Source organism: Littorina saxatilis, linkage group LG7 (assembly GCF_037325665.1).
Source record: "Littorina saxatilis isolate snail1 linkage group LG7, US_GU_Lsax_2.0, whole genome shotgun sequence".
NCBI classification, from domain to species: Eukaryota; Metazoa; Mollusca; class Gastropoda; order Littorinimorpha; family Littorinidae; genus Littorina; species Littorina saxatilis.
The window spans coordinates 41,731,266-41,758,765 of record NC_090251.1 but is presented as its reverse complement, the minus strand read 5'-3'; the positions used below and the strand labels follow the sequence as shown (position 1 = coordinate 41,758,765).

The 27,500-nt window shown below is 42.1% G+C and overlaps 1 protein-coding gene across 3 annotated transcripts in view; it reads right to left on the bottom strand.

Annotated features, from left to right (window-relative positions):
* Window positions 1-7,107: 7,107 nt before the first annotated feature.
* Window positions 7,108-27,500, bottom strand: part of LOC138971486 (uncharacterized) — a 21,890-nt gene continuing 1,497 nt past the window's right edge. The window contains exons 1-8 of one of the 3 annotated variants that reach the window (XM_070344220.1): window positions 22,079-22,187; window positions 20,865-20,973; window positions 18,451-18,591; window positions 17,051-17,128; window positions 16,308-16,418; window positions 15,644-15,988; window positions 14,203-14,389; window positions 7,108-11,013 (exon numbers count right to left, since the gene is read on the bottom strand). In XM_070344220.1, the coding sequence (XP_070200321.1) occupies window positions 10,914-11,013; window positions 14,203-14,389; window positions 15,644-15,988; window positions 16,308-16,418; window positions 17,051-17,128; window positions 18,451-18,591; window positions 20,865-20,973; window positions 22,079-22,114 (1,107 nt within the window). In that variant the 5' untranslated portion in view covers window positions 22,115-22,187 and the 3' untranslated portion in view covers window positions 7,108-10,913. Of the gene's footprint in view, window positions 11,014-14,202; window positions 14,390-15,643; window positions 15,989-16,307; window positions 16,419-17,050; window positions 17,129-18,450; window positions 18,592-20,864; window positions 20,974-22,078; window positions 22,188-27,500 lie in introns of those variants that run through there. The other 2 variants (XM_070344221.1, XM_070344222.1) reach the window with 2 other exon arrangements.

Genomic DNA, 27,500 nt, shown 5'->3' with positions numbered 1-27,500 from the left:
TCAGACAAAGGCTCAAAAGCCTAAGTACCAGTCTGTCAACATATCATCATATCATATCATCATTTTGACCACTGCCAAATCGCCAGGTAGTGAGTCCACTCCGCTTCAGTTAACACGCTTCATACCTGTGCTATGTTTAGCCGAGATAAATGGCGGGCCGGTCGTCGGATTTTAAAAACACTTTCTCTCACATGTACTAAAAAAAAAAGCTTTCTGGAACAACTACAGAGGAGTATACAAACCGTGGAGTGAAAACGAAGAGGCAGTGTTCGCCACTCAATGCGAGTCAGTTTACAGAACTGCACACGGGGAAATCATTTTCGTTGTGTTGAGAGCGGGTCATTCGTTTTGGAATTGTGAATTACTTCTCTCCTGCCAGAATCAGTGTTCTTGATGGGTCATTAGCCAGAATCAGTGTTCTTGATGGGTCATTAGCCAGAATCAGTGTTCTTGATGGGTCATTAGCCAGAATCAGTGTTCTTGATGGGTCATTAGCCAGAATCAGTGTTCTTGATGGGTCATTAGCCAGAATCAGTGTTCTTGATGGGTCATTAGCCAGAATCAGTGTTCTTGATGGGTCATTAAATGACAGCGGGGTGAAGACACCGACGTTACTGAGTTCTGCCATGAAAGCCAGGTTGTGCTTACGGACAGTCACGGCCAGGGAGCTCAAGGTTGACGTTTACCGTCATTACACCCCCGGTATAGGGGTGTGTATAGGTTTCGGTCGATGTGTTTGTTTGTTTGTTTGTTTGTTTGTGTTCGCATATAGATCTCAAGAATGAACGGACCGATCGTCACCAAAGTTGGTGAACAGGTTCTATACATTCCTGAGACGGTCCTTACAAAAATTGGGACCAGTCAAACACACGGTTAGGGAGTTATTGGTGGATTAAAATTATACAAGGACTTATCGAGGGACATCTTAATGGTCAAAGGGAAATAACCATTCTCACTCAGTCACTGCCACCAACTGAGAAGGTTATTTCCCTTTGACGGGGGTGTTTTTCCTACCTCGGAGGAATTTCTTGTTGAAGCCTGTGTCTGTGACAACGCCTAGTGATCTAAAAGACCTGTCCTACGAGCAGAGCCGGGCTTCGAGCTCTCAACCTGCCATGTCTTGAGCACCGCCGTCGAAGAGGTGACATGATAGACACTTTTAAATTCTTGTAGGGAGTCTACCAGAGCCAGAGGCCCAAGTTCACCAAACCACACAGCACATCTCATGACACAAGAGGAAACACAAGAGGAAACAGTCAGAAACTCTTCAAAAACTTTGCAAGTACAAGAGTGCGAAGAACTGTTTTCTCAGAGAGAGTGGTCCTTGACTGGAATAGCCTACCAGACAATGTCGTAGCAGTCGACACCGTCAACGCATTCAAGTCAAAACTAGACACGTACTGGAACTCTACCAGGAATATATATACATCCCAAGCTGCCTATGCCAGAGCCCCCGCACAGCAGCTTATTTTTCATACCAAGATCGGCGAACAGGTTTTCTTAAACCTACAACGTCGCACAAATACAAATACAAGTAAGTAACGCGTGCTAACAGGGGGCTGAAGAATGACTTTTGTGCTGATAGCTGTTCTTCCATGGAAGCCACCCTTTCCCAATTTACACTTACAGGGTGCTGAAGAATGACTTTTGTGCTGATAGCTGTTCTTCCATGGAAGCCACCCTTTCCCAATTTACACTTACAGGGTGCTGAAGAATGAGTTTTGTTTTAAAAACTGCCCCCATCAGGGAAGCCAGTCATCCACTTGTGGTCTGTGTCATTGAACGCTAACAAGGGGCAGAAGAATGACGCTTTTGTTAAAGACGGTTCCATCATGGATGCCAGTATTCACGCCCACGAAGACTGACGTTTGTGGTTCTTCTTCTTCTTCTTCTAGTTCACACCCGCCTTCAGCATATTGAAGATTCTGGTGTATTACGTGTATGACCGTTTTTAACCCGCCATTTAGGCAGCATACGCCAATTTCGGGGGAGCCATACTGGGTATTTTCGTGTTTCTATAACCCACCGAACTCTGACATGGATAACAGGATCTTTTCCGTGCGCACTTGGTCTTGTTCTTGCGTGTACACACGACAGATAATCCCGGGGCGGGGACGTAGCTCAGTTGGTAGCGCGCTGGCTTTGTAGCCAGTTGGTCGCTATAAGCGTGGGTTCGATCCCCACGTTCGACGAGAGATTTATTTCTCGGAGTCAACTTTGTGCAGACTCTCTTCGGTGTCCGAACACCCCCGTGTGCACACATGCGCACGAAAAAGATCCCACGTTCACAGCGAAAGTCTCAGGGCTTGGAAAACACGAAGACACGCATGCATCATCTCTCGTCTCCGATTATCATGATCGTATTTCGATACTTTGACGAGACAAACCCAATGCTGGTGTGTCGAAGAAGACAGCCACAGCGGGCTTGTTCGAATCAAAGTATCACACCATATCTTCAACGTATTACCAATACCTGTCCCAATATAGACCAGTTGGTCTAAGAGGACGTTAAACCCTAGTAGTCAGTCAGTCAGATAATCCCCGTTCCGTCCAAGAAGCCAGCCTGTGCCCACGGAGAGTGACACAGGACTGCAGATTGATGTTGGGGTTGAGAGCTGTTCCGCCATGCAAGGAAGAACATGTGACCGTGCCGATCTGTCGTGACATCTAGGGCGGAGAGAGTAAGAAGAGAGTAAGGTAAGAACTTCAGGTTTGGGGTTTTGGGGGTGAATGAATTTAATCCATGTTTTTTGTTGTACATTTTCAGCTGATGTACACCGTGGAGGCCAGAGAGAGAGAGAGAGAGAGAGAGAGAGAGAGAGAGAGAGAGAGAGAGAGAGAGAGAGAGAGAGAGAGAGAGAGAGAGAGAGAGAGAGAGAGAGAGAGAGAATCTGAACTGAACTGAACTGAACTGAACTGAACTGAACTGAACTGAACTGAACTGAATTGAATTGAATTGAACTGAACTGAACTTTATTTAACAAGGATTAAGGTTTAAGGCCACGCCTTTTCTTACAATCTGTCCTTGGGACGCATAGACACACAATTATATAATTAAAAAATTAAAAATTAAAAAGTTAAAAGGCCAACAAAAGGAGGTCGGAAAACTTCAGCACGTAATAATGAAGATGACGATGATGATAATGATGACGATGATGATGATGATAATGATGATCTTTTTTTTTGCTTTTTTTTTTTTTGCTAAACGCCCAGCCGACCACGAAGGGCCATATCAGGGCGGTGCTGCTTTGACATATAACGTGCGCCACACACAAGACAGAAATCGCAGCACAGGCTTCATTTCTCACCCAGTCACATTATTCTGACACCGGACCAACCAGTCCTAGCACTAACCCCATAATGCCAGACGCCAGGCGGAGCAGCCACTAGATTGCCAATTTTAAAGTCTTAGGTATGACCCGGCCGGGGTTCGAACCCACGCGTGACCTCCCGATCACGGGGCGGACGCCTTACCACTGACACAAACTTTCGCATTCAGCTTTTCTTATCTCGTAACTCCACACTAAATACCCCATTTCCCCTCTGAAGTATTGATGTACAACCCATGGCACTATAACATTCATGTAGTCGTTTATAACTGAGGTTGAAAAATTCGCTTCATGACGAGACAAGTATAAATGCCATTCACCCAAGCCGTCTGCTCGCGTTGTACGGATTAGCTGTTCTCTTCTCCTCCCCTTGTTGCATCCTAGTTCTTCACTTGTTTCTAGTTTTCCGTTGATGTTGTGTTTTGGTCTTCTTCATAAGTAGTCTTGTTCAAAATTAACCGAGCTCACACAGGCACACAAAAACGGCTGTTCCGTTTTACTCCCCTGTTTGTACTACATCTTTCGACTTTTGGCATTTTCAAGTGGTGTTTAGGGACAGAAAATAATTGGTTTAGTCCTGTTTCATCGGGAAGTTAGCTGAGAAAAGGGTATGCTATCGACATTTGTAAAGCTGAAAAACATTCCCGAGAAGAATTTCAAGTTGTCAGTGTAGGCCTATGCTGTTGTCGATTAAAACACCGTGTGGTACAGATGGGTAAAGCGGAACCATGCGTCTTTGTTATTGCCAATATGCTTTTGGATATTGGCAAAAATGGCCGACTTCCGTAGCATTATGCTTTGATGATCGGAAGAGACCATCCAATCACAGCCCCCGAATTCCCCCACGTGTCCATCAGAATAGCTATAATTATTGTGTCCTCACTATCTCTTTCATCTGATTGCTGTCGTATTCGTTTGTCCGTTCAGTAACAGTGCTGACAGAGCGGTTGCTTGCTGTCTGTCAGTCTCTGCGGGAAACAGGACATAAAGGAGAAGAAGTGATGTACGTGTTTTGTATTAGTATGTCCCTTTGCCTATCTTTCACTCATACTCTATGCTTAAAGGCACAGTGCAGCTCACAGCCTTCGTTTTGCGTTTTTGTTGCAGCTGAGTGCATTTTTAGTTCAAAAATCCTCCTATGGTAGTAAAACAAACCCAAAACTACTCAACGACGACATCTGTGAAGCTCGACAGTTTCTTGTTCACGCGAGTGCATAAACTAACCTAGTTAGTACGTTGTGTTTGGTCGGAGTTCGATTCAACTGAGTGATTCCGGCCTCCACTTTGTTTTACACAAACTCATGATGACGTCTGACATAGTTTGCTAGTGACGTGTCTTTATGTGCATGATGTGGTGATCTACCTGATCTAAATTTAGATCCAAAAATAGGCCAAGACCAGCCGGGTCCGAGTACGAAATTAATGTGTAAAAAAATCGCAGTTCTTGACTCTTTGGGTGCAAGTCAATGAAACTTGGTAGTTCTTCTAACGGATAGCTGCCTGAGGTATGACTAAAAGCCCCAGGGGCTCCGTGCACCTGGATTTGACAAGTTCAGTACCTTTAAACGTGTTTGTTCGCCTTCCTTCTTCCTTTCGTTCTCTCATACATGCTGCAAAGTGTGTTCTCACTATCTCTTTCATCTGATTGCTGTCGAATTCGTTTGTCCGTTTAGTTACAGTGCCGCCGACAGCGGGAAAACAGGGCATACGGGAGAAGAAGTGATGTACGTGTGTCCCCCTATTAGTATGTCCTTTGAATGAATGATTGAATGAACTGAATGAATTATTGAATGAACTCATAGACCTAATATAGGTCCCTGAATGAACTGAATGAGTTATTGAATGAACTGAATGAATTATTCTATGAACTGAATGAATTATTGAATGAACTGAATGAACTATTGAATGAACTGAATGAATTGAATGAACGGAATGAATTATTGAATGACCTGAATGAATTATTGAGCAGTGAATTGAATGAACTGAATGAATTATTGAATGAACTGAATGAATTATTGAATGAACTGAATGAATTATTGCATGAACTGAATGAGTTATTGTATGAACTGAATGAATTATTGAATGAACTGAATGAATTATTGAATGAACTGAATGAAATATTGAGTGAACTGAATGAATTATTGTATGAATTGAATGAATTATTGAATGCTACAAGCTGAATAAGTGTGTACTCCCTATTAACTTATGTAATTGAATAGGTTATTTCCTGCTCAGCTAAAAATAAAACGTAAATTAAATTTTACCGACTTTTTACAACAAGTGCGCATGCTCAGATATTTTTTTACCATGGGTTTCTGTTTTTTTTCTAAAGCTTTACCATATATGAAATCTAAACAAGTCGCGTAAGGCGAAATTACTACATTTAGTCAAGCTGTGGAACTCACAGAATGAAACTGAACGCACTGCATTTTTTCACAATGACCGTAGTCCGCCGCTTGTGCATAACGGAGTGAAACTGACGAGCCTGTTCAGCGCGGTAGTGGTTTCGCTGTGCTGCATAGCCCGCTTTTCTGTACCTCTCTTCGTGTTAACTTTCTGAGCGTGTTTTTAATCCAAACATATCATATCTATATGTTTTTGGAATCAGGAACCGACAAGGAATAAGATGAAATTGTTTTTAAATCGATTTCGGAAATTTAATTTTGATCATCATTTTTATATTTTTAATTTTCAGAGCTTGTTTTTAATCCAAATATAACATATTTATATGTTTTTGGAATCAGGAAATGATGTAGAATAAGATGAACGTAAATTTGGATCGTTTTATATAAAAAAATTATTACAATTTTCAGATTTTTAATGACCAAAGACATTAATTAATTTTTAAGCCACCAAGCTGAAATGCAATACCGAAGTCCGGCCTTCGTCGAAGATTGCTTTACAAAAATTTCAATCAATTTGATTGAATAATGAGGGTGTGACAGTGCCGCCTCAACTTTTACAAAAAGCCGGATATGACGTCATCAAAAGTATTTATCGAAACAAAGAAAAAAAAATCCGGGGATATTATTCCCAGGAACTCTCATGTCAAATTTCATAAAGATCGGTCCAGTAGTTTGGTCTGAATCGCTCTACACACACACACACGCACAGACACACAGACATATACCACGACCCTCGTCTCGATTCCCCCTCTATGTTAAAACATTTAGTCAAAACTTGACTGAATGTAAAAAGACGCGTTCGATCATATAAGGAACATAAATTGCATTCAAAGAGTGTACTAAATGTGTTTTTTTTATCGCTTCACGCGACTTGTTTGGTCTTGCTACAGTGTTTGTGTGTGTGTGTGTGTGTGTGTGTGTGTGTGTGTGTGTGTGTGTGTGTGTGTGTGTGTGTGTGTGTGTGTGTGTGTGTGCTTGTGTGTGTGTGTGTGTGCGTGTGTGTGTGTTCGTGTGAGTGTGTGTGTTTGTCTGTGAGTGTTCGTGTGCGAGCTTGCGTGTGTGTATGTGTGTGTGTGTGTGTGTGTGTGTGTGTGTGTGTACGTGCGAGCTTGCGTGTGTGCTTGTGTGTGTGTGTGTGTGTGTGTGTGTGTGTGTGTGTGTGTGTGTGTGTGTGTGTGTGTGTGTGTGTGTGTGTGTGTGTGTGTGTGTGTGTGTGTGTTTGTGTAAGAGTGTGTGTGTCGATGTGTGTGTGTGATTATTTGTTTGCACATAGATTCGACACTTCAGCTGGGCATCTGTCACCATACTCTCCCTTAATCATCAACAGCTGCAACAATAACTACTGCTACAACAAAAGCAAAAACAACAACACGCAGATTTTAGATTGATAGTATTCATACAATTCATAACAGTCTTAGCTAGAATGCTTAAAAAAGCTCTACCCAAAAAACACAAAACACTGGTGTTGTAACTCATCAATAGTGACAAGGCTTCATTGTTTGCAAGATACGCATATCCCCCCCCCCCCCTTTCCCCTACTAATCAAACACTCATCCACTTTCACATTCATACAACGCAATCTTTCAATATCAACAAATTGTTTGGAAAAAAACCATAAACCCATAATAGCAAGTCCCTCTGCACCCTTTGAATGCGTTTTAAACAATTAACAATGGGACCTTTCATTGGTCAATAGAAAAATACAAAGTGTTTCAGTCTTCGTATCTCGTGATCTGAGAAAATCGTCGGAAGTGACGTTCAGCAACAGGAAGGGGGAAGGAGGTGGCGTTGCAGGGGGGGGGGGGGGGGAGGGGATTGGGCTGGGCTGGGCTTATGAAGAGAGGGGTAAAAATGAAGGGAAGGAAAAGGAGACCGGGCCGGGAGGTTTTTGTCTCAAACAAACAATTGCACGTGTAATTGTGATCGGCAAAATTAATGTATTGATTGGGTGACATTGTCCTTGAGAGCGCTGTGCTTTGTCTTGTAAGTGCACGCACTTCTAACGACCTTCATTTCCCACAAAAGGCAATACAATTCAGCCAGGGCCTTGGTCTCGTTGGTAGTCATCACGTGATCACAAGTGCATGTATTTTGTCAATAATTGGGAAACGGTAACTAATTTTGGCTTTTAATGTTCAATATGAAACATTTTACATCTATTTGGCAAGATAGAAAGATAGAAAGAAAAAAAGAAAGAAAGAAAGAAAAAAAAAGAAGAAAGAAAACCTTCACTTTTATTTGGAGCCTTGGTGATACATAATTATAAGGCAAGAGTGGAAAACCCAGCCATTTGCAAACACTTTTGTGACTAATGTTAAATTAACTGCTGTCATTTTGTTTTCGTTTGAGGTGATGGAGAGTCATCAAGAAAGTCAAAGTGCATCGTGTTAACAACTGTATATTTGTCACGAAGGCGTGACTGCAGACTTACTATCGGGAGCTAAAGTTTTTTTAATTACTTGTGTGTATGACAAAGATATTGATTCAATTAAAACACACACTGGGAGCGGTGTGCGTGTGTGTGTGGTCAATAAATATGAAACAAAAGTCGATATGCCCCCCGAGGACCGAAAAAAAGCTGATCTGTCAACAAACCACCAAACATCGTTTTTGTCATCATTTTGGTATTGAGAAAATAAGTGCACAATCAACCCAGGGAGCCATGCTTTGAAACACGGGTTCCGTGCTGATAACCACACGAGTCCCGGTTTGGTAACCACTGGCAATCAATGTTGGCGTGTGAAAGCAACTTTCTGTGTTTTTGAGTTCATTAAATGTTGGGATGAATATGTCAGGTTTGAGGATGCACAGTTCTGTAGGCTCATCTCGGTATTCCACCCCCTCGGCTTTCTGTTGTAAATATTAAGCTGAGTGATCGAATGTGGAAGCTACGTTGGGTCAAAGGTCACAGAAGAGTTGCGTCGTGCAGCGAAGGAAAGAATCGCGATCTTGTTTCCGACTCAGTACCTCTTTGTTTTTCATTTGACCTGTCATTCTGCTTGCTCGGCTTTGTTAGATGTTTGCATATCTTGTTGCTATTTTCTTTGCTTTTATTATTGTTTCTTATTTGCGCTTCGTTTATCGATACAACGTCTTGTGCACAGGTCAAAATGTGTGTGTCAGGGGTCGTTTTACTTGAACTTGACGTTCGTGTTTCTCCGAACGTCTGTGTATCGAAACACAGATACACGCACTCCATGACTTTGTAAGAAGACAAAACATATCGCTAGGTTTCATTTGTTTTTGATGAATGTATGACCTTTCATGAAGTAGTTTTGTTTTTTGTTTACTTTTGCCAGTTTGCCAGTTCGTTTTTGGAACTTTGCAAAGCAGTGTCGTGTCGTCTGTTTAGGTCTGGGGAAACACCAATGAAAAGAGCCGAAGAATCCCCGAGCGTTTCTATTGGGTTTGCTTTTGATTATCCATGTATAACCTGCTTCCTGCAACTATGGTAACCGGGGATTTATTGCCCGGGGAACATGAGATTTATTTCCCAGGTGCTTGTGAATGAAAACTCGTCAAAATGATGACAAACACGCTTATGTGCACATTGATAAGGTAATTAGCTGCTCTGAAGTTCAAAACATGATGTACATTTAGTCATCTTTATATACATTTCACCGGTAAAATATGGCAGTCTTTGTATTTACAACTGAGCAAACAATACAAATTATACACGTGGGTGTCAGCAAGTTATTTTTCTTCAAAAAATAAGAAGACGAAAACCCGGTTCAATTAACGGTCATTCGATGTTAAGCAAACGGCACAGCACATGCAGAAAATGTAACAAAAACATTGGAAAACCTTCAGCATATACTGATATGTGAACACTTCATACGTAAAAATGCATATTGAGACAAAACATCTTCGATCAATTCTTGGAATATCTTGGTGAATGTTGCCTGTCAATGTCGAATATTGACGTGCACTTCGAAACTGCGACAGACTTTTGAATTGAAAAATGCATCATCTATGACAAAGCTTCCAAGAAAATACTTTAATGATGTAACGCATATCACACAGAAACAACAAATCGAAAGGAACCATACGATCGTATCAGCAGTATGTTTTGTGCTTTAATTTTGAGCGATAAAGTCCGCAGCAAAATCATACTCAATAGTACAAGATTGCCTTGTTGTAAAATCTACATACCAAGTCTAGTACCACAGTTTTTGAGCGACACCGGTAACACGTTTCCTATTCACTAGCTTTTTATGTCAACGTCGTGGAGTGGTTTAGCTAAAGCCATGCTACTTCCACATAAAAAAACCAAGAAAGTATGTTGTTGGAACGTTTAATTATATATTTTTTTGAACCGTTAAGTTCCCAAATATATCGACCCAACGGTCTTTTCGGTGCACAGAAAAACACTAATTACACAAAACGTATCTTGAATGAGGCAATGATCAATCAATAATTAAACGTTTTGTCAATAATTTAATCTTCAATCAACATACCTGTCTTGTTTTTTTATTCTGAAATTTGGAACGTCGGCTGCCTATTTATTTTTTGAATTTCAATACAGGCATCGCCTTGTGCACACACCTCCACAAAACTCGTTCTTATTCGCTAGTGACGCCACACATCCTTGGGGATATCATACATTATTAACGTTGTGTTGAACACGAGCGAAAAAAATGTTCCTCCCATACTGTCACCAGATGGCGAGGAAAGATGATGTTTTCCATGCAGGAATGGAAACCCAGGAAAAGTAGCAAAGTCCTCTATTGCAGGGACAAGCGAAAAAAACTGTCCGTCCTAAATACCTTTGAAATATATGCCAACATGTTCATGTTGAAAAAAGAGTTCTCGCAAAAATCATCATTTTTTTAAATTTGCATAAATACTGTTGAAAATACGCTCAGAATCCAAAATGTTCACGCATACGCAGGTGAACAAATTAACATATGTTCTCAACGCCTTGACTCTCAAAACCCGACGTTCAACATTTTCACGCATACGCAGGTGAACAAAATTGTGTTCTTAAAACTTTGACTCTTCAAACCCGACGTTCATGCCTGAAAAACTGTGCTCGTATTGTCTTAAGTGGCGGACACAGGCCAGGAAAGTCATGAACAAACTGTTCCTTCAAACGTCATTGAAGCTGACTTTGGGAACCAACGTGACACGCGAACGACACGACGTGACAGAAGTGTGCTTGGTGCGTATGTCACGCGCTTCAGGCCTTCCTGTAGCGCTTGGGCACCTTCTCCCAGTTGAACTTGTAGACGAGGCGAGTGTTGGACAGACGTTCCATCAGGCCTCGCTTGTAGTAATGTCTGGAACACACAGACAACCATAACAATAACTATACATAACTGGTACACAAAGGGAAGAAAGCGCTCTTAACTCATTGTCTCCCAGGTACGGATATATCCGCTCAGACTGTTAGCTTCAGTCGCTTCCTGTAACGTCCACCTAACGCCTGCATTCCAGCGTGTTGATACAAAGTTACTACACAGTTACTACAATTCTGAGTGACCTGCTGCAGCACAGCTCGTCTCGGCTTAAAAAAACTTGGTCAACATAGCTGAGGTAGAAAGTGTTAAAGCACCTGAGAGAATAACAGGTATTGAAATAAACAAGCGACTTTCATCCTTTACATGTCACAATGACTTTAAGTTTAACAATTACAATTGCTCCTTTATTATAACACACAGTCCATGGCTTTGTTAACATGTAACTGAATCAAATACTGTTCAATCCAACAATTACAACAGCATTCGTTTTCCAAAGATATTGGTGAGAAACATTATTTTGTAACGTGTAAACACGAACAGGTCTCCGTTCGCCCTCACTTTTACACTTCTTCAGCGACTGAGTATACACGTACATGTTCAATTAGATTAGTGGCAGAAAGAGAGAGAGAGAGAGAGAGAGAGAGAGAGAGAGAGAGAGAGAGAGAGAGAGAGAGAGAGAGAGAGAGAGAGAGAGAGAGAGAGAGAGAAAGAGAGAGAGAGAGAGAGACGAAGAGAGAGAGAGAGAGAGAGAGAGAGAGAGAGAGAGAGAGAGAGAGAGAGAGAGAGAGAGAGAGAGAGATTTGTTTTGATATTGTAGTCCTAATCTTGACTATTATGAGTGGACTATTTGCGCCTCGATATTTTATTTATGTTCTTACGTTTTATGTTGTTTATTGTAATGCTGTTTACACCACACCTCGTTTAGATAATAAAGTGTTCTATGTCTATGTCTATGTCTATATATATGTGAGGACGTTAAGTCCCCATTATTGAGTGAAAGTGATTGTGAATCCAGGAAAAGCGGCCACGAAAAGGAATGTTGAAAAAGAAGTCCCAACCTCACGAGTACAACAGAAGTCACACGAATAGCACACTAAAAAAGGACGGGGTCGGTTTGTTTGATGTCCTGTCCCTTCATATACTCATATCCGGTTTCCATTTACCTAAATATGAATCACCCTTTAGTGCTCCCCCCTTTTCCCCTTTCCCGCCCTATCACCCCTACCCCCAGCCCCACCCACTCTTTCGACACTGTGGTTTGTTTTTGACGGATAAGCTTTCAAGTTCAATTCAGGGAAAAAGTCGGACTTTATGTATGTCAAGCCACTTTATGTATGTCAAGCCACGCTTCGTTCCATGTTAACATTAAAATAAATCACCCGACGCTTTTATTCGTTCATACACACATTCTCACTCTGCACAAATGGAAGTTTGTTTGTTTGTTTGTTTGTTTGTTTGTTTGCTTAACGCCCAGTCCACCACGAAGGGTGATATCAGGGCGGTGCTGCTTTGACACACACAAGACAGAAGTCGCAGCACAGGATTCATGTCTCACCCAGTCACATTATTCTGACACCGGACCAACCAGTCCTAGCACTAACCCCATAATGCCAGACGCCAGGCGGAGCAGCCACTAGATTGCCAACTTTAAAGTCTTAGGTATGACCCGGCCGGGGTTCGAACCCACGACCTCCCGCTCACTGGGCGGACGCCTTACCACTAGGCCACCGTGTTGCGGTGGACACTATAGTGGCTGTCTGTGGAATTCGTTCATACACAGATTCTCACTCTGCACAAAATTACTGGAAGTCAGGATGTGGATTGTGGGTATGTATCGAAGAGGAGGGATGGTCTTATCCCATGTAACAGCCTGGACAGCTCGGAGATACTGAGCAGAACTGTTTTCATGGTGCCTTAAAGTTGAGTCGACATTGAAGGCACGGTTAAATCATGAATAATGTTGGATTCTTTCTTTCTTTATTTGGTGTTCAACGTCGTTTTCAACCACGAAGGTTATATCGCGACGGGATAATAATGTTGGATAGGCCCGCGTGAAAAAACCCCACTTTCTTTCTTTTCTCGTTTCTGTTGTTTTCGTTTTCTTTCATTACTTTATCGCCCCATCCCTGACAAATTCGGGTCGCTTCCTCAACGTCAAATGGAGTCTTTATTTGATTAGTTAACAACAGAAAAAGGAGAGGTAATTACTGAGTTACTTAACAAAGAACCCACTGCCTATTTAATGAGTCAGAGGGTTTTTCATGGAAACTGCGAAAGGAAAAGTAGACAGGTGGTAAGGAAATGTACCTGGTGATTACTAGATAGCAGTAGGCGTGTCATGCCAACCTTTCACTTGTGCAACGAAGAGTAAAGATACAAGTAAACTATCTCAACACGTTATCATTTAACTTGATACATGTACCTCTGTCTGTCTGTCTGTCTGTCTGTCTGTCTGTCTGTCTGTCTGTCTGTGGACTGGGTGGCCGAGTGGTAACGCACTTGCGCTCGGAAGCGAGAGGTTGCGAGTTCGACCCTGGGTCAGGGCGTTAGCAATTTTCTCCCCCCTTTCCTAACCTAGGTGGTGGGTTCAAGTGCTAGTCTTTCGGATGAGACGAAAAACCGAGGTCCCTTCGTGTACACTACATTGGGGTGTGCACGTTAAAGATCCCACGATTGACAAAAGGGTCTTTCCTGGCAAAATTGTATAGGCATAGATAAAAATGTCCACCAAAATACCCGTGTGCCTTGGAATAATAGGCCGTGAAAAGTAGGATATGCGCCAAAATGGCTGCGATCTGCTGGCCGATGTGAATGCGTGATGTATTGTGTAAAAAAATTCCATCTCACACGGCATAAATAAATCCCTGCGCCTTGAATATGTGCGCGATATAAATTGCATAAAAAAAACCAAAAAAACCTGCGCTTAGAACTGTACCCACGGAATACGCGCGATATAAGCCTCATATTGATTGATTGATTGATCTGTCTGCATCTCTTTCTCTGTGTCTCTCTCTTATTTTCTCAGTCTCGCTTTATCTTTTTTTTGTCTTTCTGCACCCCCCCCCCCTCTCTCTCTGTGTCTCTATCTCTCTCTCTGTCTGTGTCTGTCTGTCTCTGTCTGTCTGTCTGTCTGTCTGTCTGTCTGTCTGTCTCTCTCTCTCTCTCTCTCTCTCTCTCTCTCTCTCTCTCTCTCTCTCTCTCTCTCGAGTCCCAGTCTTGCTGTCTTACCTGATGCCTCGGCTGAGTTTCTCAAAGGTCATGTCTCTCTTGTGTTTTCGCTGACCCCACTGGGTACTGATGCGGGCAGTGTCCACGAACTTGAACACTCCCTTCCTCATGTCCGTCCACTGGGCCAGGTCGGGTTGATGGTCCAACACCCATAGCAAGAACTTCCACAGCAAGTTCTTCTTCGCTCCTGTTTGGGGGTGAAACGTACAAGATTTGGTTAAGGTTATGGTTTAAGCGTGTGTGTTTTTATTTCATTTTGCGGTGTACAATCGTTTGACAAAACCCCCATAAAGAACGATAACAAGCAGACTTCTTATGAAAGGTTTATTTGATGGTTTTCTTGACAGAGTGCCCCTCCCGAGTCCCTTTTTTTTTCAAGACCATCCAAATATCTGAGAAAGTCGGGGCCGGGATACTGTTAGAATGGAGGTAAATTTGCAAGTGACGTGGACACAATTTCCAGAAAGCGAGGTCTTCAAACAGAAGATGACTTAAAACGGGGGTGAGTAAAATGTAGGAGGATTTTGTTTGTTTGTTTGTTTGCTTAACGCCCAGCCGACCACGAAGGGCCATATCAGGGCAGTGCTGCTTTGACATATAACGAGACAGGAAAAGGTGAACGTTTTTGGAATGAATAAACGGTAGCGAGAAACGGAGTCAGGGAAGGCTGGAAGACCATGGAATCGGGTTTCTCTTGAGCCGTTCATGAAATCCACCTGCTCACTGCCGGATGTTGCAAAAGTGATTACTTGACCCGGAAAAGAATTGGCGTGGCAAAACCCAACTTAAAGCACGGCTGGTATTACTGGTTGTGTGTGAACGTTTGAGGAAAACGGTATGGCGTGAATGACAGCTACCAATACGCAACTTTAAGGTGGTTATGTGAATCAAGAGTACACAGAAGAGATACTGTAATCTTAAAATAAGTCAGCGACAATGACCCACAGTAGAAAAGTGTGCCCGAAGGACGTCATTGTTGTAGAAAAACAACAACCACTATTGAGATTGAGAGAGAGAGAGAGAGAGAGAGAGAGAGAGAGAGAGAGAGAGAGAGAGAGAGAGAGAGAGAGAGAGAGAGAGAGAGAGAGAGAGAGAGACGGGAGAGAGAGAGAGAGAGAGAGAGAGAGAGAGAGAGAGAGAGAGAGAAAGAGAGAGAGACGGAGAGAGAGAGCTAGAGAGAGAGAGAGAGAGAGAGAGAGAGAGAGAGAGAGAGAGAGAGAGAGAGGGGGGGGGAGGGGTAAATGAAGAGAGAGGGGGTAAATGAAGAGGCTTATAAGAAAGAAAAGGAAGAAGAGGAGGAGCAGACATAGAAGAAGAACGAGAAAAAAGCAAAACCAGAAAACGAAAAAGTAGGCACAAATAAACAATCAAACAAACAGGAACAACAACAACAACAACAACCAACAAACAACAACAAACAACAACAACCAAATTCTCTCACCTCGTCGGCTGTCACAGTAAGGTTTGTACTCAGCATCCTCATCATCGTCGTCTTCGTTCCACAGGTCATTCATCATAGGAGGGAACGGCTCTCTCACCTCCTGAAGGCGCGGGGAGGGGGAGGAGGAGGGGGAGAGAGTGGGGGTGGGAGGGAGGACAAAACGGGGGTCGTCGTATCGGTTGACGGTGGCAGCGTCGTTGTAATGCAGCGACCAGGAGGAAATGGGTCTGTGATGGTGAGGGTGTTGGTGGTGGTGGTGGTGGGTGGTTGCTGGTGATGATGTCGTCGTTGTCATGTGATGACGTGGGGAGGGTCTGTGGAGTGATGGCGGCGCTGTGAAGTAAGCTGTGAACGAGAGAAAAGAGAGAGGTTTATTTGTGGTAAAAGTTGTGCGATCGGACTTAGTTTTTGTTAATCATTATTATCTTTATAACGTCGTCGTCCTCCTCCTCCTCCTCCTCCTCATCATCATCATCATCAACATCATCATCCATCATCATCCATCATAATCATCCGTCATCCATCATAATCATCCATCATAATCATCCGTTATAATCATCTATCATAATCATCCATCATCATCATCCTCATCCTCATCCTCATCATCCATCGTCTATCATCCATCATCATCCATCATCTATCATCATCGCTGTTGCTCACTGACCTTGATCTGCGACGATGACCGTTGGGTAGTCTGTCCTAGATCCGTTGGACAGGGAGTCACTATCTCGCGAGCATTGGTCGAGGAAATCAAGATCTTCAAAGTCGAACATTACTGCCAAGAGAAAAATGTCCAAAGATATCATCACCCAACCCTTCGAATGGTATCCAGCAGATGATTGTATTTGTAGAAACAATGTTTTAAACATTCACCGAAAGGAAGAGTGAGATTGTGAGAGGTTGAGAGAGATTGTGAGAGAGGGAGAGAGAGAGAAAGAGAGAGAGAAAGAGAGAGAGAGAAAGAGAGAGAGAGAGAGAGAGAGAGAGGGTGAGAGTGAGGGGTGGGGGAGGGATGGAGAGGGGTAAAGGGAAAGGAGTAAGTTAAGCGGGATAGGGGGGGGGGGGGAGGGGGGGCAGACGGACGGAGAGACATCACTGATATAGAAAAAAACAACCCACTACTAAATTGAATTGAATTGAGTTGTATTCTCTGGGGGGGGGGGGAGAGAGAGAGAGAGAGAGAGAGAGAGAGAGAGAGAGAGAGAGAGAGAGAGAGAGAGAGAGAGAGAGAGAGAGAGAGAGAGAGAGAGAGAGAGAGAGAGGGAGAGAGAGAAGGGGGGGAGATCACACACACACACACACACACACACACACACACACACACACACACACACACACACACACACACACAGCATTTTCCAGTTCATGTAAATTAATGAAAAATCAAGATTCCGTCACCAGACTTACCGCTGTCTTCATCGTCGTCGCTCGCTGTCCTTCCGATCATGCGCTGGTGTAACACGTCCTGGATGGCCGATAACTCGTCTGGAAAACACAAGATCAATCAGATCATTTGACCTTCTTTCAAAACAACAAACAGTTGGGTTTTCTTTAAAGAAAAAGGAACAAAGGGGACAGTAACAAAGGGGACAATTATCAAAAGGAACTGTAGCCTGTCCTTTACCTAACCCACAATGCGGATATATCTATGGAGATTCGAACAAAGGAAAAGAAGGACGGAAGGAAGTATCCAGGAAAAGGGATGATTTGGCTGAGTGATGATAGGTTACCTATCAGGCGTGAATGTCTTTTGTACGCTGCCAATGTACTGATGTGACTTTCATGTACCACGCCTTTGATCAACTTTAAAGATAAACTGCACACAAGGTGTTTCTTTTTCCCTTTGAACAAACAAACAACAAAGAAACAAACAAACAAAGAAACAAACTAACGGTAGCCTTTCTCTATAGCTAGTTGCGGAAATGTTTTTAATGAGTCGTGTGGAATTTTAAAAAGGAATATATTTTTACTTAGAGTCTTGTTAACACGCACGCACCCCCCCCCCACACACACGTATAGTATGCCCATATAACCAAAACAAATCTGGAGTCATCTACCATGTATTATCAAATAAGTCATGGTTTGATTAAATTAATCACCGACACCACTGCTCACTTCGTGCAAAGGAAACAGACAGTCATGAAAGCGAAACTGATGGTACGCTTATATAAGTGTGCTATGCCACGTAGTGTAACACTTTTCAAGTAGCCATCGGATGACACACAAAGTGGATCACTTTACTTATACGTATGAAGAAAATCGGATGCAATTAATCAAAGCATTTATGAGAGAAGCCTATGAACACTTGAAGAAATCTAGTTCAAACGTTGTTGTACAAGAGAGCAAGAAAGATGACGCACGCTTAAGGAGCGATCAGTCTGTTATTACACACAAGATACGACTTTAACGAGGAGGTACCACAGAACATGCACTTTTGTCTAAAGCCAAAGAAAGAAAGAAAGAAAGAAAAAAAAGAAAGAAACAAAGAAAAAAAAGAAAGAAAGAAAGAAAAAAAAGAAAGAAAGAAAGAAAGAAAATTGGAAAGAAGGAAGGAAGGAAGGAAAGGAAAAAAACCAACAAAAAACGAAAGATAAAAATGAAAAAAAGAGCAAAAGGAAGAAAGACGGAAAGAAAGAAAGAAAGACGGGAAGAAAGAAAAAACGCAACCCAAAAAAAAAAAAAGAAAAAAAAAGGAAAAAAAAAGAAAGTATAGAAACAAAGGATGAAAAAGAAATGAATCAGCACATGCAAGGGGGGTAACCAAGAGGATGCAAAAGGACGACCTCCAAGAGGGTCCATGCAGCTACCTTCGTACACACTTTCTGGAGAGGTGGGAGGAATGGAGTCATCAGAGGAATAGGAGTAGTGATGGTAGGACTGGGACCCCACTGGGTAGCCTGCACACGACGCGTCACCCAGACCGTCCGGCAGGCACATGTTGGTAGAACCTGTTGGACAATAGATAAACAGAAACGTTTGTAAATACAAATAGGTAGCCTGCACACGTCGAGTCACCCAGAGCGTCCGGCAGGCACATGTTGGTAGAACCTGTTGGACAATAGATAAACAGATACGTTTGTAAATACAAATAGGTAGCCTGCACACGTCGAGTCACCCAGACCGTCCGGCAGGCACATGTTGGTGGGATCTACAGGACAATAGATAAACAGACAAATAAGTACATACATAAATATATATATAAAAAAAAAAAATGAAAAATGAAAAATAAAAAAGTAAATGCCCATGTTGTTGGAACCTGTAGAACAATAAATAAACCGATAAATAAGGACATACATACATATAAAAAAAATAATAATAAAAAAATTATAAATAAATAAATAAGTAAATGCCCATGTTGTTGGAACATGTAGAACAATAGATAAACCGATAAATAATTACGTATATAAATATATAAAAAGAAAGTTAAAAATAAAGATGAATAAATAAATAAGTAAATGCCCATGTTGTTGGAACCTGTAGAACAATAGATAAACCGATAAATAAGTACGTACATAAATATATAAAAAGAAAGTTAAAAATAAAGATGAATAAATAAATAAGTAAATGCCCATGTTGGTGGAAACTGTAGGACAATAGATAAACAGACAAATAAGTACATACATAATAATAATAACAACTGGACATTTTTAAGTGCCTAACCTATGGCTCTAGGCCCTTTACAAAAGAACATAAACAGAATAGAACCATTAAATGTACAACCTACATAAAACAATTAACCATACAGACAAAAACCACCACATACATAAATATATAAAAAGAAAAAAAAAAAAAAAAAAAAAAATAGATAAGTAAATGCCCATGTCGGTGGAACCTGCAGGATAATAGATAAACCGATAAATAAGAATGGTTTTAAGAAATGAGTAGATAAAAAGTTAATTTAAAAATCATTGAATGAATCAATGAATAAATGAATTAAAAAAAACACACACATTAATGAACAGAGAAAAAGTAAATAAATCAATGAATAAAGAACAAGTAAATAACAGTATTTGAGTATCTACAAAGCATATTCTTATTAATCAAACCACACATCTTGACCTTGGACTCAAAGAAAGAAAAAGATTGGAAAGAAAGAAAGAAAGAAACAAAGAAACAAACAAAGAAACTGCAAACAAAGACAGAAGAAAAACAATCGTGTGTCAACTTCAAAATCCCCCAAACGCCGTTTCCGGTCGTAAGAGATCCTCTGCTGACAATGTCACTTTAATTGTTCAGTCTCACTGAAAGTACCTATTTAACAGTAGCAGTATTGAATTAAATCAACAATAGATGTCATGACCTCTGCTTGTGACTAGCATACTTATAGTTATGGTGCGACTTCCGAGGAGACCAAAGAAAGTTGCAGTTAAAATCGGACATCCCCCCAATACTATTGAATCTAAACCCCTTAGACGCCGAACGAGGAAGATCTAACCAATACAATTCGATTGCCACCCCCCACCCCCATATCATCAACTGGTCCCTACCCCCACCCCTTCCTTCTATTTGATACTGTCTCCTCTCAAGCCCCCCCCCCCCCCCATATTCAGCTTCAAAAGCAGATGCTCTGAACACAGACACATGTACCCACACACCTACATATGCACATGCAGGCACACACGCATGCACAGACACATGTATACATGAAAACTAATATGATTGCGATGAGTGAACGAGAGAGAGAGAGGGGCGGATCCAGGGGGGGGGGGGGGGGGGGTTTCCGGGGTTTCCGGAACCCCCCCCCCCAAGCTTAAGAAAAAAGAATGAGAAAATAAAATTTGAAAACAAAGAAAAACTGATGGCTTAGATTGAACCAGATTGCTCCATTTTCCTTGATTTTTATCAAAAAAATGCCGGGGGAGCATGCCCCCGGACTCCCCTAGGAGCCGGCCTTTGTCTTCTTAGTGATGGTTTTGGAAAGTAGTTGGGTAATTTTCTTGCTCAGGTTGCACCAGACCGGACAATTGTCTTTATTTTACTCCAAATTTGTCTTCTTAAAAGTACTTTTTGGAAGGTGTTTTTGGGGAAGTTTCATGGTTCAGATTGCACCAGATTGCTCAATTTTCTTTGTTTTTATCAACATTTTTCGGGGGGGGGGGGGGGGGGGCATTCCACCTGTCGCCTGTCGTGGAATTGTCCCTAAAAGGAATTTGGAAACCCCCCCTTAAAAATGAAGTGATCCGCCCCTGACTTACCACCACAAAGATAAAAAAAAACTTACTTGCAATGAGTGAACCAATGGAAAAGTCCATTGCAACTGGCTGGAGCTGAGCGTAGCACGTGCCCTCCAATGGTGAATAAGACAACACATCTGATTGGCCCAGAGCAGGCTGCACACAAACAATGTATTTTTCAAATGCGATTTTTTTAACGTTTGTTCTCTATATAATGGAAAATTCACCATTAAAGAGAAAGGCGAAAATTAGTATTGTCCTTTTTGAGCGTTTAAACGTTGCAAAATACAATTGGCATAGGCAACAGTAGCCATCGCCACCACCAACGGCCACAATTTCAACACACAGAACAGCAACCCGTGAACAATACGTGGTGGAATTATTAATAATAATAATAATAATAATAATAACAATAATAATAATAATAAGAGCTTATATAGCGCGAACCACAGTAAACTATGCTCTCTGCGCTTTACTAGAATTGACCGAGTTTCCGATGCAGAACACTTACAGACAGCTTTTCTGTCACGCAAAAAGCCAGGAAATGAAGATATTGCAAGCTTCTTCGCAGACAATTCACTTTCTTGACTGATGGATTAGTGTGAGATTTTGTCAAAGGGAGGTAAATGAGACTGAAGTGACCTAGTAAGATAACGGTAACTAGTATTTGTTGTAATGTTTGTAGTTTTCTTGTAAGCAGCTCCTTTTTCCTGTTCCACTGGACACAGTTGCTTTAGGGAAACAAGCAAGCCTTTACTTTAAACTAACCAGAGTAATGCCGAACACAAGTCGAGTCATGCAAGCATAATTGACAGACGGACAAACTGGCAGCCGGTCAGCCAGCCAACCCGCCCGACTGAACGGCAGACTATCAGAAAGATACATTCGCAGGACACAGACATAGACCACAGACGCACGCGCCCACAGACAGACAGACAGACAAACAGACGCACGAACGCACGCTTATGGCTCGCACGCACTCACACACACATCCACGCACGGCACGCACACACACACACGCACACGCACACACACACACACACACACACACACACCAAAAATGACAAGATCAGATCGATTTCCGCAAAGTTACTCCAATGACACAACAACCTTTGTGGAAGACAGAATTTTAGTGCCATTCAAGTAGCCATTCAACACTGAGTGGCACTAACCACTTAAATCGGAATGCACACAGGTGTAAAAAAGGAGAACAGCTGAAAAGAACGAAGCACAGAAATACTCGACGCCCACGCCTGTTTACCTCTGAACGCTGGTAGATGATTATCACCGTCGCCATTTCTACAAGTGCAACTCCTCGTCGTCCCACAACCCGTCCCGAGGACAATTTTCGGTAAAACTGTCTAAGCGACCGGAGTTTCCCAGTGTCTAAAAATAGCACCACGACACCTTGATGTAGGCCAAGGTCGACTTGTATTCACCTTTGGGGAATGCACAGGCAGTGAACGTCTGTTGTGAATAATTACCGGTGTTTTTGATTGTTTGCTTGTTAGTTATTAAAAACTAAGACTGCTACTAAAAAAAAAAATAAAAAAAACCGACAACAATATAATAAATAGTTTTATTAAAATGTTTTACTTGACGTTTCATCTTGAGATTGATCTTCATAGATCAGGCTGCATTATAACTATTGGGAAGGATCACATGGCCAGTTTGCATCAAACTTGCTTGAAAAAACCCACCACAGGAATATTTATTTCTGTCCCTGTGTGTGCTAGGAGGTGGAGGCGAACAAACATATGTGGAGAGTTGGTCCACACCCCCCCGAAAAAAAGCGGAAAAAAAGCACAAAGAACACCCTACCTGTAGTGAAGGCATTCACTGTGGCCAGGAGTAACAAATGCTGTCAGTTCAAGTTACAGTGTATGATCTAAGCACCAGTTTGAACTAAGCCAGCCGTTTTGGGAAACATGACTAACGGAGTGTGACATCGAGTGTACCGAGTGTGGGCAAGCACAAGTCGATAGGGTTTGTATTATCTTAATTTTTATTTTTTTTAAAGAAGCAAATTTATTCCAAGTCACGGATCACTGACTTAGCGGTTTGCACCGTTGGGAAACCTGGAATTCCCGCGTCGAATAAGCTTGCGTTTCTCTGTTCTGAACCAATCCTCAATCACCCCTCGCCACCCCCCCCCCCCTCCCGTTACTTAAAACCCTCCTACTCTTTTCATTATTGTTGTTCTGGTTGACCCCAGTACAGTACGTTAAAAACAAAACAAACACGTGCATACTTGCTTTTTTATTACCCTCGTTCATACTGACTATGTTTTGTGTATTGACTGTCAAGGTGTTTTTGTGAGAATTGTGCATATATCGGGGCTTCTTTTTTGTCGACGTCTACAGCCGCGGCACCGTCAATCGTGTGTGTTTTATCACAACGAATCATGGTGACCGATTGGTAATACAGCCTGGCTTCATCAATGCATTCGCGAGTGAACACACACCGTCTAGGCTGAGGTTACAGAGCGTTTCAAAGACCATTACCTGAACAATGAATTTGAATTATAACAGTTTGAGCTTAAACTATGCTAAGACTTCATTTTCTTAGCAGTCTTTCTTCAATATTCTTCTTTTTGTTTCTGTCAAAACGCTTTGTCTTAAAAGTGTAGAAGCCTTAACTTTCAAACGGCAAAAGCCATCGACTTTTTGCTTCCTACCGGTAACAAATTCACGTGGATTCTTCTTCTTCGTTCATGGGCTTAGACTCCCACGTTCACTCATGTTTTTAGCACGAGTGGATTTTTACGTGTATGACCGTTTTTACCCCGCCATTCAGGCAGCCATACGCCGATTTCGGGGGAGGCATGCTGGGTATTTTCGTGTTTCTATAACCCACCGAACTCTGACATGGATTACAGGATCTTTTCCGTGTGCACTTGGTCTTGTGCTTGCGTGTACACACGAAGGGGGTTAAGTCACTAGCAGGTCTACACCTCAGTTGACCTGGAAGATCGGAAAATTCTCCACTCTTAACCCACCAGGCGACAGCGACCGGCATACGAACTCACGACCTCCCGATTAGGAGGCCGACGTCTTACCACTACGCCACTGCGCCCGTGGATTTACAAGCCAGAAATGGCGCCGAAAAAAACCCTCTTCGAAACAACGGCCATAGGAGCGTTTTCTCTCGTAAGCGAAAAGTTAACAACTGTTACTGTCTATTTTCACCGTGTTTCAAAATAGACATGAGTTATTTATATTGGTTGAAAGATTGCGTATGCTTCATTCATAACAATGAACAACAAACACATAAATAAACAAACAAAGAAACGAAAAACAACAACAATCAAACAAGCAAAAAAATGCTTAAAATATGTAAGATTTCGAATACTATTGTGTACTCATTCTGTCAAGATCATACTCGTGTTTTCTTCCAAAGTAGCATCGCTTACATGCGATCATCTCTCGAAGAACGCTTTACATATTAACATTTTCCTGTATCTGCTGATCGTTGTCAGAAGTACTAAACTATTTAATATGTTTTAAAGTGTCGCGTTGTGCTACCACCACTACTATTGCTACTTTTTGCTTCTTCTATACTACTTTTGTGCACGAATGGGAGAGAATCATTCGTGTGTGAATGCGTGTACGTGCGTGCGTGCGTGTGTGGGTTGTTGTAAACATTACTGCGTGCAACAACAAGGTGTAGGAATTCCCCGACAATTCTACCAACATAGCCAAACAGTGTCTAAAAAGTTGTATGCGCCAGTTGTCAGTCTACTGTGGACTACGATAACTAATCTGATTGAGAGACAGACTGGCTGAAACATGGATGGTCACAGGGCCCTTTTGGCCGAACCCGCCCAACTATACAGGTGACTATTTTGCAATGCTCTGAAGCTCTGAACGAGTTCCTCCAATGCAGTTCCTGCGATGATTTTATAAACGAGGGTTCAGACATCTGTCTTTTCATTATTTTTAATTTTTGATTTTCGTTTTTTTACATTTAGTCAAATTTTGATTTCATTTGAAATGTGTGACCTTGCTTCTGTTTATCTAGGGCACTGTGATACTTATTTCCCGCGTTATTTGTGCCTACGTGTTACAGAGAATCCGGTTTTACATCAAAGTACGGGTAGAGGTCATATAATGATGCACAGTTTATACCAATTTTAGTGCTACACTTTGAACGCGGGTTCCGAAGCACACTGCAGATCCTGATTTCATCAAAGGATACCACGAACACAGGAAGCACCGCCCAATATAATTGTGTTAAGTGCAGGAATTGCATTTAGAATTGATCCGTGTATGGAATTGCAATTATACACTTTTTGATAGCTCTGAATTGCTCATGGATATGGTCATCTCGCTTCACGGCGCATTTTTGCAATTTAAAACCTGTCTCATGACTTGTATCAATACCACCACCTTCGTTCTTACATATCTAAGAGTTTTAGAAATGTTGTATCTGTTCTTGTCTCAACGCTCACGTCTAAAAACAGGACCCCGATTTAAAAAAAAGCATTCACAAAAAACGCCAACAACAAATAAACAAACAAACCAAACAAACAAACACAAGAAACACGCACACCAAAAACAGAACTGTCCTCCGCCCACAAGTTAACGAGCATAGACACAAACCGACAAGAAACGAAGAAACATGGAGCCTTCATCAAAACCTGCTCCACAGACACAAGGACACATAGACTAACATTTGTCCCTGTCTGTCTGCCTATCTGTTCCTCTCTCTCTCTCACACACACACACACACACACACACACACACACACACACACACACACACACACACACACAAACTAATACTCCAATAGGCAGTTTAACAACGTCACAGAAGTACCGTGCAACTGGTTTTTTTTAAATGTATTATTATTAATGAACACGCCTTTTCCCCAGAAAGAAGTCTGCTGTAAGATAAATGTTAAGCTTCTACAAGGTCAAGGACATGCACTGAACTCCGCGTCATCTTTTAGTGCTTGTGTGTAATTGTATTCAGGTCATGGTGACCTATACACAGCTGGTGTTAAAGATTGATTCCGTTCGTTGCTAGGTGATCTGTTTCGAATTTTTGGTTTGCATCGATTTAGCTTAGACAAAAACACTTTAAAAACCCACTTTATCAGTGTATCGTACCTTCCCGTTCGGGTCCAGGACAATCCTAAATCAACACCACGATTTTCTGAGGGGAATATATTTAACTTTAATGCAACACACACACATACACACACACACACACGCCGCGCACACAGACAGACAGACAGACACAGACAGACAGACACAGACAGACAGACACAGACAGACAGACACACAGACACAGACAGACAGACAGACACAGACAGACAGACACTCACAGACAGACAGACAGACAGACAGACAGACAGACAGACAGACAGACACTCACAGACAGACAGACACAGACAGACAGACACTCACAGACAGACAGACAGAGACAGACAGACACAGACAGACACAGACAGACAGACAGACACTCACAGACAGACAGACACAGACACAGACAGACATACAGACACACAGACATACAGACACACACACACAGACAGACAGACACAGACAGACAGACACAGACAGACATACACAGACAGACAGACACAGACAGACACAGACACAGACAGACACACACAGACAGACAGACAGACAGACACAGACAGACAGACACAGACAGACACAGACAGACAGACACAGACAGACACACATAGACAGACAGACACAGACAGACACACACAGACAGACAGACAGACACAGACAGACACACACAGACAGACACACACACACACACACTCACACACTCACAGAGGGGCAGTACATGACATCGATAAAGAAGTTGCATTAACTTGAAACGGAGTAGAGCGGGAACCACCCCTTTCTAACCTCCCTCCTCTTAAGACCTTACTGTTTTCCATTTGTTGTTCATAACCTCTGTAAATTTGACACCATTATAAGAGTCCCTCCCTTTAAAAACAATGAAGACCAGATAGCCTGTTGTCCTAGCTTTTTGGAACCCCCCGCGGGTTAGGGGGAAGAATTTACCCGATGCTCCCCAGCATGTCGTAAGAGGCGACTAACGGATTCTGTTTCTCCTTTTACCCTTGTTAAGTGTTTCTTGTATAGAATATAGTCAATGTTTGTAAAGATTATAGTCAAGCAGTATGTAAGAAATGTTAAGTCCTTTGTACTGGAAACTTGCATTCTCCCAGTAAGGTAATACATTGTACTACGTTGCAAGCCCCTGGAGCAATTTTTTTATTAGTGCTTTAATTTTGTGAACAAGAAACAATTGGCAAGTGGCTCTATCCCATCTCCCCCCCCCCCCTCCCCCCCCTTCCCCCGTCGCGATATAACCTTCGTGGTTGAAAACGACGTTAAACACCAAATAAAGAAAGAAAGAAAACACTGGGCCTTCTGTCCTTTCGTTCTTATGTACTATGTACAATGTCTTTCCCACGGACATTTAGAGCAATAGAATGCTATAACTGGAAAAAAGACTTAGAAAAGCTTCTTGTGTTTATTTCTGGATCAGTTACTAAAACGTTGGCACCGGTAAGAAATACAACAACAAGAAGCGTTATTTTTATACTAGCTTCAGACGATTTGATCCAGAAACAGAAATTGCAGACGCTGGTCACTGAAACCCTGCTTGTCATCTTGTTGGCCGAATTCCTCCCATTTAGAACAGTTAATAAAGAAG